General features: G+C 28.5%; 1 protein-coding gene across 6 annotated transcripts in view; it reads right to left on the bottom strand.

Annotated features, from left to right (window-relative positions):
- LOC127944995 (vitamin D3 receptor A) overlaps positions 1–12500 on the bottom strand; it is a 50129-nt gene that overhangs the window by 25068 nt on the left and 12561 nt on the right. The window contains exon 1 of one of the 6 annotated variants that reach the window (XM_052541466.1): positions 929–1307. The exons of 4 other annotated variants lie outside the window; for them this stretch is intronic. In XM_052541466.1, coding sequence (XP_052397426.1) covers positions 929–1028 — 100 coding nt within the window. In that variant the 5' untranslated portion in view covers positions 1029–1307. Of the gene's footprint in view, positions 1–852; positions 1308–12500 lie in introns of those variants that run through there. One more of the 6 variants, XM_052541467.1, reaches the window with a different exon arrangement.

The following is a 12500-nucleotide window of genomic DNA, read 5'->3' as shown; positions in this document are numbered from 1 at the left end:
GAAAAAACAATTATGCATTGCAAAAAAATTATTATAATAATTATTAGGATAACAAGATTTTACATACTACTACTACTACTACTACTACTTATAAAATAATAATAATATAATTTATATTTTATATAAACATAAAATATATATATACATATTAAACATATTTATTAATAATTAAAAATAAAATATGTTTACATTGTAAAATAATAATAATAATAATAATAATAATAATTATTATTATTATTTATTCAAATTACAATAAAAGACACAATTATAATAATTTGTTATTTACAAGGTGAAATAATAATATATTTTATTGAATTATTATGCTTTTTTGAGCAGTAAATCATCATATTATTTTGATTTCTGAAGATCATGTGACGCTGAAGACTGGAGGAATGATGCTGAAAATACAGCGGAGCATCACAGAAATAAATTACACTTTAACACAGATTCACACAGAAAACAGCTGATTTACATTAGAATAATAATTAAAAAATTTTACTGCATTAATCAAATAAATGCAACCTTAATTTGATATTATAATAATATTATTTCACAATATTTTACTCTAATTTTCATCACATAAATGCAGCCTTGGTGAGTAAAAACATTACATAAAATCTACTTTTAGATTTCTCAGTATGCTCATATTATTTAGCCAATTAATTAAATTTTTTCTTGATTTTGAAATGCAAATGTTCAACTTCACATACTGGGAAAACTACAACAATTAAATATGCAATGAAAACATGACGTTATCTTCTGGGATCCTTCATGCAGAAGAAACACAACAGGCTGTTGATCAGATAAGAGAAACACAGCGTTGATCAGCGTTACGCCTCGACTGCACTGAACTCAGATCAGATTCAGCCACCGATCCCATCCGGAATCCGCTGGAATTCCGACTCCCACGCCACAGCGTTCCCCTTACCGATCCCAGGCCATGAAGGGAAGAAAAAGACTGCAACTCGGCTCCGGGGGAAAAAAATCAAACGCTTTCCAAATGTTCGACTTGACCCAGATCTGCACATCAGAGACGCTGAACTTTAGACCTTGTTTTTAGCGCTCGCTAGCGAAAGAAAAGGCTTGCAGCTGGCAGACGGACAAAAGGAGGGCGATGCAGAGGAACGGGGCCCTATATCCCGTCAGAGGGGCCCATTTAGGGAGGGAAGAGCTGCAGGCGGAGCCCAACATGCCTCTCACATGCACACACTCCAGAAAACACGGCACACGATCAGCGGTGAACTTTGTGAGCAAGTAGGAAGATTTAAAGGGCCAGCGCCCAGGCCTTTTAAAAATGGACTGTAGCAGAGTTATTGTGGTCAACAAAAAAAATAAACAAATATACTATATATTATAGATAAAATATACTTTTGATTTTTGATTCTCATTTCTCTTTTGTAGTTTAACTTGATGTACTTAAACAGAAATAAAAATTTGTAAACACTACACAGACGAAAAAGCACAACGGAATTACAAAAATTTTAACTGAAATTAGAATTAAAGCAGAAAATATAAAAATGGATTCAAAAATATTAATGAATGGAATTTTAATAGTATCGCAATGATCCTAAAATAAAATGTTGGATTAATAATTCTAAAGTATGGATTTAAAATGAATCAATTAAAAAAATCGTCACAAAACAGACTTGCATCGATAATTATTAAAGCTATAAAAAGTTATAAAAACTATCAGCATAAGAGCCTAAATAAAGATTATAAAGTTCACTTTATTTGATCAAATTTAATTTTATAACATTTATTTTATATATATATTTATTATATTATATATATTATATTTATTTCCAAAATAAAAGTCCAGTTAACTCTGAAAAGAAAATGAAAGAAATATATTACTATTCTACAGTAATAATGCATGAGATCATTTACAAACACACAAAATAATAATAATTATTATTTTAGATTAATATTATTAAGGAACATCATACTCAAGACATTTTTATATCCAAGTTTTCATTAACACAGAAAATTTCTATTGTAAAGCAATTTATTTTACAAATTTATTTTAGAAAATGTAAATAATTTTATTTTTATTTGATTGTAATGTCATGTAATGTAATATAATCCTTATAAATTGAATTCAAGATTAAATTCTAGTAATGAACTCTGAATTCAGCTGATGATGTAACAGAGCAGGGGAGGGGCTTGTGTGTGATGGGCGGGGCTTCCGTCAGAGAGGCGTGGCCTTCGAGGGAGAGAATCTCAGAAAAGCACACTAACACACTATTTAGCAGAAATAACATGAGCAATATTCAAGTATGATAATTCAAATCCAGCTTTAGATATCAAACGGTGAACAAGTCAAGGACAACCTGAACAAACACAATTACAACCAGGCGCAGATGTTTGGTTCACTACCAAAACTGATTACAGTAAAAAAAACAACAGACGAGTTTACTGAACAGTTTCACAAACACCGCAGGCTGAAATCAAAAGAGCAGCATGTGTTCGGTGGAGAGTCAGACTTTCAGCTCACCAGCCATGATGGACGTCATATGAACTTTAATCCCGGTGACACAACAACAACATGAACACGCCGACAAATAAAAATAGCATCGAACAACACGTGAACGTACTGCTACAACAGATACAGCAATAAAGCATCAGACAGATAGAACCACTTGCGGGAAAGTTATTAAATTAGGAGCACAGATTGAGGACAGTCTCAATATTAACCACAGCAAAATTTGGAGTCTCTAACTCAAACTCTCTAGCGCCACCAATAGGTCAAATTTGCATTCATATTTCTGCTATTTACTTTTGAACTGGTCTAGAAGCAAAATAATGTTTTCCTCTGATTCCTCGTGCCGAGTCGAATGCATAACATTTCAATTTCTATGATTCAAGATTTTTCGCGATTTTGAATATAGCTAAAAAAAAGGCTTGAGGTCGAATTTGTCTGAGTTCCACCAAAATTGGCTCAGATCATCTTCAGACAATGCCGGCAAAAAGTTATCAGAAGATTTCCTGTAGACCAAGCCGTTCTCGCAAAGCACTTTAACGAATTTGATAAAATTCACGCAAAAATGAACATGAGGCTGTATCTTTGCAACACTTCAGCAGATTCTGACCAAACTTGACGTGTTATACCAAGAATGACCTCAGGGCACATTAGTAGTTTCAGCACAGCGCCACCTACTGGGCAAAATATATACACTTTTTAAAATATATATATTTTCTGAACACTTTGACCCAAAAACATAAGATTAATCTCGTTAGATTTAGAGTAGCCGAATCAAATGATACAACATTATTTAATCTCAACCATTTTTAGCATGGACCATTTAAAATTTGTATTGAAATTTATAAATATATTTAACAATAAAATAAATAAAAATTATCTTCAATGCATTTTTAAAAAAACAAGATAAAATAAGAAAAAATTTAATTAAATAAAAATGATTTTAGAATGGCCATTATTTTCATTACATTATTTTTTTTCATAAACTAACATAATATTTGCATTTTTTTATTATATAGACTAGAAGAAAAAGTAAGAAACAAATTAACATAAGAAAAATAAAACTGATTTTAGAACTGCTAGTATTTTCAATAATTTCAATGTATTTAAAATAAAATAAAGAAAAAAACACAACTATAAAAAATAAAATTGAAATGTTAAACAAAATAAGAAAAACTAAAAAATAGATGATAATATAAAATAATATGATCGTCCAAATAAAATTAAAATAAAAAATAAGAAAATAATGATAAAAAAACATAATTAAAAAACAAAAGTTAATATTTAAGTGGTGCTTTTGCTTGCAAAACTATGACCTTCCTAACCCCGTTTCCAGATGCGACTCAGGTTTCACCTGTAACACTAAATATCAGTGTCTGATTCATCATTATCACCCAAAACAACAATCAGACTTGAGCGGTCTGAGCACAGCTCTCTGTGAGGTCTAGATCTGTTCCAGGAACAGAAAGTCCAGCGGGAAACCAGATGCATCACGACTCATTAAAGGTGTGAGAAACTGGATTCATTCACAGCCTTCGCTCCAACTGAGACGAGAGCTGATGGAAAAACCCTTCGGCCTTGTTTCAGCTGCGAACAGCTCCAAATATTTATTTTTATTTATTTTATTATATTACTTACTTAGAAAAAAATGTTGAAAAATTTAGTAAAATATTATACAATTTAAAACAGCTGTTTTCTATGTGAATATATTGTAAAATTTAATTTACTTCCGTGCATTTTCAGCAGAAACATTCTAATATGATTGTAATAAACCGTGGTACTGTGAATAGATGTGAATGCAAGTTTTAACATGCACAAGTCTAACACTCTTCACAAGCACAGAAACCGTCTCAGATCTTATCAGAAGGCAGTCAAATGCCTCGTGTGAAACAGCAGGCTGTGCATGCCGCCGAAACCACGCAGAAAACCCCAGATCGTACCTTACATCTCTGAGATAACGTCAAATAACTTTCTGAAATTGAAAATAGATTTAGTTTTAACCTTCATATAGCAAAATATATTTAAAAATGTGTCTCAGGGACAAGAAAATACATGTTTAAATATTTAAATGTGACTTATTTCATTTGTATTTTCTTTGATAGAAATATATGCACGGCCAAATATATTTGTAAATATATATATATATATATATATTAATCTATTTTCAAATAAATGGCAAAAATATAGTTCAGTAAATAAATTTCAAGGAAAAATATTATAACAAGGTGCTATTTTTCTATTTATTTATTTTAATAAATATATATTGATTTTTTTTCTGCTGTGTAAGTTTATTTGTCATTCATATCTTGTGCACTGCAAACTTGTGCAAACTGTGCTTTATTCTGCTGATCTGTGAGTGAGGTGATTTTATCTTTATACACATCAGGTTTTGTTAAGTTTCCAAAAAATAAGACTTGAAAGCATCGCTAAAAATTTGCGGAAAAATACTTAGTAGCATCTGACTTCATTTAATTAATAATCAAATAATAATTAATAATTAATGTATATGTACTGGTTTTGTGATATGTATCAATAATAAAAATTAGATAAATACAGAAAAAAAATTATATTATTACAATTTAAAAGAAAAAAATATTTAAATGTAAAATGCAATTTTATCAGTATGAATATTAAATAATAATAAATAATAAAAATTCTTCTTACATTATTATTCATTTGACATTAATTTGATATAATAATATAATATAATAATATAATAATAATAATAATAAATAACTTTTTTTATTATTTTTATCATTTTTGTTCTATGTATTATTCTTATTATTTATTGTTGATAATACAATATTATTGTATGATTGTACGATAAATGTTTTAACTGCTACTGTGTAAAAGGAACGCTGCTGTAAAAAGCAGCTTATTTGTTTAAATTGTTTGCAAACCAAATGTTATTACACTTTTGTTCATATAGCAGTACTTTTACATGAAAAAGTGCATTATACATTACTTCTGAATGCATTATTAGATTTGTGCATAAGAATACGATTAATCGCGATTAATCGCAAACAATAATGCGATTAATCGCAATTAATCGCAAACAATAATGCGATTAATCACGATCAAAAATGTTATTGTTGCCCAGCACATATTTATTTATATTATTTTTATCATTATTAGTGTTAATAAATACCAATAATACGCAAAACAGTAGTATTACCGAAATAAAAAAGAATAGCTACAAGAAAAATAATAAAACCATTTAGTTTTACAGTAAAAATTTTACAATTACAAATAATTTACAAAAAAATTACAAATACCATACCATAGGAGTTTAACCCTCGAGACATGTCTGATTCTCACACGGGAACAGAGATGACTGTGTGAAACTACAGATGATTATGTGCATTTGTCTCTTCTGCTCTGCAAACTGTGATTTATTCTGCTGATTTGTTAGCGAGGGGAATTTATCTAGCTGCGTTATGCAGATGAGGTTTTGTCAAGATGAAAAAAATATTTAAAAAATAAGCCAATATCACTAGGAATCGATAACGATGTGAATGTAGCCTTTGCTTGAAATAAAAAAAAAATATATATTAAAATATATAAAGATAAATATTTTTTTTTCATGAACATATCTATATATAGTAAAAAAAAAAAAATAATAATAAAATATACACACGTGGTCAGAATTGTTGGTAAATATGATCAAAGAAGGCTGAGAAAATAAATCTGCGTTGTTAATCCCGTTGGTCTTTTATTTTATAAAACTCACAAAAATCTAACCTTTCATTGGAGGATAAGAATAAAAAATACTGGGGGAAATATCATGATTAAATAAATTATAATCGTAAATAATATTTATTTATTTCAATCAAAGGCTACATTCACGTCATATAAAAATAAATAAAACTATATATAGATATTTTGTGTCATGAATATATCTATATATATATTATAATAATTAATAAATAATATTTTTGTTATATTATATTACTATTATTATATATAATTTATATATTTGTTCTTTATAAAAAATAATATTATATATTATATATAGACAGATTTATAAAATGTAAACAAAATTATATATATATATATATATATATATACATACAGGTGTCAATTTTCCAAGCAGATAAGCTTATGAATTTACATAACAGCCATATCATTTCCAGCTTGTTACAAATTTCCTTTTGGTAAAAATAAATAAATAATAATAATAATCATAATAATAATAATATTGAAATAATATCATTAAAAAAATTATAATATGCAATTACAATATGGAAAATGAGTTGAAAAGTAAAAAAAGGTCAACAGAAGACATTATTTGTAGAAAGTAACACAAACTAGGAAGGTCTTCTGTTGTGGTCAGTGAAAGCCGTAAGCTCCGCCCCCCTCGGTTACTGTTGCTACTGTCAGTGTCTGTGAGTCAGCCTCCAGTGAAGCTCAGCTCTTAAACAGTGCTGACATCAGTGTGCATCTCCATGTGATGCTTCAGACCTGATCAACGCTTTACCTCTGAACGTTCTGCTGCATGAAGGATGGAGATGACGACTGTACCGGCCTTGACAAACCGCTTCCGTTGTCATGGGCAACCCATTTCCCGCTCCACTAATTGATGTTTTTAACCACTAAATGTAGAAATATAGAAAAAAATAGCGATTGTGTGGGAGGAAAAGAGAGGAACAACAGAAGAGCAGTTCATGCTCAAGAGCTCCATTCACCATCATGAACAGCAGAACATAAAGACAAATTAAAAACCAAACTTCTCCACTAAAATAAAAACACCCGACTGACAGACTCAAACTGAATATAACTAATGCAAAGCTTCTTTAATTAAATATTACATTTAATTCAATTCTTACATGTATTATTACATATATTAATAATAAATATATAATATAGATCATTTCATTATTAATAATAAAATATTTAATTTATTTAAATGCAATGCATCAGATGTTATAAACATGCAAATATTACATTAAATTAAATTCTGAAATGTATTATTGCAAAAATTAATAAAAATACATAATATAGATCATTATTATTAATAATAAAATATTTAGTTGAATTAAAAGCAATGCATCAAATGTTATATACATGTAAATTTAATATGCAATTCAATTCTTACATGTATTCTTGCAAATATTAATAAAAATACATAATATACATGATTTATTATTAATAATAAAATATTTTAATTAAATGCAATGCATCAAATGTTATATACATGCAAATATTAAATTTAATGAAATTCTTACATGTATTATTGCAAATATTAATAAAAATATATAATATGGATAATTTATTATCAATAATAAAATATATATTTTAATTAAATGCAATGCATCAAATGTTATATACATGCAAATATTACATTTAATTAAATTCTTACATGTATTGTTGCAAATATTAATAAAAATACATAATATAAATAATTTATTATTAATAATTAAATATTTAATTTAATTAAAAGCAATGCATCAAATGTTATATACTTTATATGCTGCACTGATTTTAAATGAATTCATTAGTAATTAATTTGTAATGATTTCTCCTCACATGCTCCTGGTTTTACTGTGAGTGAATCAGTGCAGTTTACAGTAAAGGACCTTGCTTTCCGCTGACATCATCAAGGCCATTCATTTATGAAACGCCCACTTTTCACTAAACCACATCATATTAGACACAATACTTTCCATTGTCAGTCACGTTTTAATAGCCCAAAAAACATTTTCCCATAGAGTCGGGAGGGTGTAAACCTGATTTTAGCGCTCAAGCGAGCAGAACACGAACCTAAGAACACAGCGCTTCAGCCACAAACCCAAACTACAGGCCAGGAACGTCCCGTCCTGCTGGGCTTCAAAGAGGAACGGCTGTAATTACGTCTGCAGACGCATCATCGTCAGGCCGCAAGAATTCAATTTACTCATCACTAAATACAGGGGTCACATGGACCCGAAACACACAGAAACATCCTGCTGTGAACAACAGGAAAGATCACCAAACTCTAAACGAGGATCTATTTAAAGACGCTTCATGTTTCACTGATGAATCATATGTGAGATGCTCTTCTCTCTTAACATATAAGACAAGAGATGAAGATGAAATTTGTAAAAAAAGATATTACATTTATTACTTTATTTTTTTTATATATCAAGCATCAAATGCTACATTCATGGGAAAAATAAAAAAATATTTTTATTCATCAAGGATGCATTAAATTAATCAATAGTACCAGTAAAGAAATTTATAACGTTACAGTAAATTTATATTTCTAATAAATCCTGCTCTTTTGAACTTTCTGTTCATCTGTGATTCCTGAAGAATAAAATCTATCACATTATTTCACAATATTATAATTTTTATTTATATTTTTATAATGTATTATAATTTCGATTTATTTTATAAAAAGACTTATTTTTTACTGTTTGTTCGTCAAATAAACATTTATAATATTTATTTTATAATAATTCATTATAATTTATTATAATTATAATTTATAATTTGTATTGTATTTATTTGATCACATAAATATTTATAATATTTATAATTTATATTTATTTTATAATAATACTTAATTGTTATTGTATTTTTTAATCAAATAAATATTTATAATATATATTTTATAATAATGAATTATAATTTATATTTATTTTATAATAATACTTAATTTTTATTGTATTTTTGTTATCAAATAAATATTTATAATATTTATTATTTAATAATAATTCATTATAATTTATATTGATTTTATAATAATACTTAACAATTTGTATTGTATTAATTTGATCAAATAAATATTTCTAATATTTATAATTTATATTTATTTTATAATAATGAATTATAATTTATATTTATTTTATAATAATATTTTATAATAATACTTTACAATTTGTACTGTTTTTTTATTTATTTTTTATGATCAATTAATTGCAGCCTTGCTGTGCAGAAGAGACTCTTTTTTCGGGACGTTTAACACACAAATAAATGTCATGTTACTCATGTTCTGTTTACATGTTATTTAGATTTATTCATATTTATTCAAGTCATCCATTAGAGCTAAACGATATCAAACACTTTCGGATGTTACTCAGCTGGTTTAACTGTGACCGTAATGATACCAATGCTATAACCCCGTTCTGTTCTGTTCTTTTAACAGCAGACAGCATCCATCCACTTCTGCAGAAAACTGTCGTTGTTCACTATAATGAACGCATATTTCTGAGTAATCCAATTGATTAAAAACTGATGATTCATAAGAAAACTATTCACATCAGTGCAAAAACAACCTCACGTTATGAAACACTCGAAAATGTATTCGAATTGCATGTAAAATTTCCATGCATTTACACAGTTTATTATTTGTTATTAAATTGGATTACACAGTTATTGTTTTTATATTAAGACTAAAATGAATGTGATGTCAGTCAAACATAAATGAATCCAATTTCTGAACTCTAGCAAAATACTTGCATCTATTTGAAGATATTTAAATAATATTTTATTTTTATTTTACATTATAGTATTTTTAATCATTTTATTTAATCATTTTATATTCATTTCTACATTATCTTTTAATCATTTTATTTAAATAATATTTTTTGCATTCATTTCTATATTTGTATTTATATCTTTTTTATAATTTTATTTAAATTATATTTTTTTACATTCATTTCTATATTTTTATTTGTATCTTTATCATTTTATTTAAATTATATTTTTTTTAATTCATTTCTATATTATTATTTATATATTTTTAAACATTATTTAAATAATTATTTTTATGTTTCTTTTTTATTTTTATTATTTTTTGTATCTTAATCATTTTATTTAAACAATCATGTTGTAATAATTGTAAATAATCATATTTCAATTGTTTATCTTTTAAATCATTTTATGTAGCAACTTATTTTTTACATTAATTTCTATATTATTATTTATATATTTTCAATCATTTTATTTAAATAATTATTTGTATATATTTCTTTTATTTTTACATTATATTCATATTTTTTATATCTTAATCATTTTATTTACACAATTATATTTGTTATATTATATTTGTAATCATTTTAAATAATCATTTTATTTAAATAATCTTCATTTATTTATTTTAATATTACTTATTTTGTAATCATTTTATTTAAATGATCATACTTTTAAACCTCTTTTATTTTATATTATATTATTTCAATAGATTTACAATTTTATACTTTTTTATATATTTTTAATAATTTTTAAAATGTATTCACATTGCTTTAAATCAGCATAAATCTGTTCAGTTAGAACGCATGGAGACTGAATCTAATAAACATAAAAACCTGGTTATTGTATTCAGTTCATCAGTATTATTACAGAAATCTGACCCACTTCACTTTTCCACGATTGATAAATATCAAATATGCATGAAGTTTCTAAGTGTGTTTATGTGAAAACTGTATAATCCGAAAGCGTGGAAGATCTCGGAGCTCACAGTCCTAATTTAATCAAGAGCGTTTAATTCAATCCAGCAGCGATGAAATCAGTTTAAAGCACTGCAGAATAAGACGCATCCCTCCAGAATCACTGTAACTCAATCCAAACAAATTAAAGCAACATGCGGCTCGAAAATATGATGGAAATCTTTTGCACGTTATTCACAATTTTACAGATTTTTCTGTATTTCTGATCAAATAAATGCAGCCTTGATGAGCAGAAGAGGCTTTAAAAAGTAACACAAATTTCACTGATCACTAACTGTTGAATTTAACTTTAAGATTTTTCTTCTTCTTAAGAGAGAGAGAATCAGGAATGAAGTAGGTTTCGGAGGCGAGACTCTACACAGAGCAGAATCACTGTACGTCTGTTATTGAGGAACGGATCTGAACACACTGAAGAAGGAAAGAAAAACATTCCTCCTACTTTTCTTGTAAACAGACGCTTGCAGATGTTGATTCCCTGGAAAACACAATGGGATCACGGCGTGAAGCCTGGAAACACGGACTCTCGCTTAAAATATGTTTGTTTCGTGCGGATCACAAGAATCTCCGCTTCCTGAAGATGTGTGACAGGTTTAGTGTCTACTTTAGTTGTTTTGATTTTTGAGTTGTTCTATGTCACGAAGTTAAGCCTCAAAATGACAAAAAAACTGTAACGCTAAGAGATTAAAACAAGAAACTACACAACATTTTTTATAATAAACAGAATTTTCTCTCTCTTTCTATATATATATATATATGTGTGTGTGTGTGTGTGTGTGTGTGTGTGTGTGTGTGTTTCTGTGTGTTGGAGTGTGTGTGTGTGTGTGTGTGTGTGTGTCTATGTGTTGGAGTGTGTGTGTGTGTGTGTGTGTGTGTGTGTTTCTCTGTGTTGGAGTGTGTGTGTGTGTGTGTGTGTGTGTGTGTCTATGTGTTTGTGTGTGTGTGTCTATGTGTATGTGTCGGAGTGTGTCTGTGTGTATGTGTCTATGTGTTGGAGTGTGTGTTTGTGTGTGTGTGTGTTTGTGTGTGTGTGTGTGTTTGTGTGTGTGTGTGTTTCTGTGTGTTGGAGTGTGTGTGTGTGTGTGTGTGTCTATGTGTTGGAGTGTGTGTGTGTGTGTGTGTGTGTGTGTGTGTTTCTCTGTGTTGGAGTGTGTGTGTGTGTGTGTGTGTGTGTGTGTCTATGTGTTTGTGTGTGTGTGTCTATGTGTATGTGTCGGAGTGTGTTTGTGTGTGTATGTGTCTATGTGTTGGAGTGTGTGTTTGTGTGTGTGTGTGTTTGTGTGTGTTGGAGTGTGTGTGTGTGTGTGTGTGTGTGTCTATGTGTTGGAGTGTGTGTGTGTGTGTCTATGTGTTTGTGTGTGTGTGTGTGTGTGTGTGTGTGTGTGTGTGTTGGAGTGTGTGTTTGTGTGTGTGTGTGTGTGTGTGTGTGTGTGTGTGTGTGTGTGTGTGTGTGTGTGTGTGTGTTTCTGTGTGTTGGAGTGTGTGTGTGTGTGTGTGTGTGTGTGTGTGTGTGTGTGTCTATGTGTTGGAGTGTGTGTGTGTGTGTGTGTGTGTGTGTGTGTGTTTCTCTGTGTTGGAGTGTTGTGTGTGTGTGT

The sequence above is a fragment of the Carassius gibelio genome, chromosome A23 (genome assembly GCF_023724105.1).
Source record: "Carassius gibelio isolate Cgi1373 ecotype wild population from Czech Republic chromosome A23, carGib1.2-hapl.c, whole genome shotgun sequence".
In the NCBI taxonomy this organism is placed as follows: Eukaryota; Metazoa; Chordata; class Actinopteri; order Cypriniformes; family Cyprinidae; genus Carassius; species Carassius gibelio.
The sequence above is the reverse complement of the archived record's forward strand: the minus strand, read 5'-3'. Positions and strand labels throughout refer to the sequence as shown.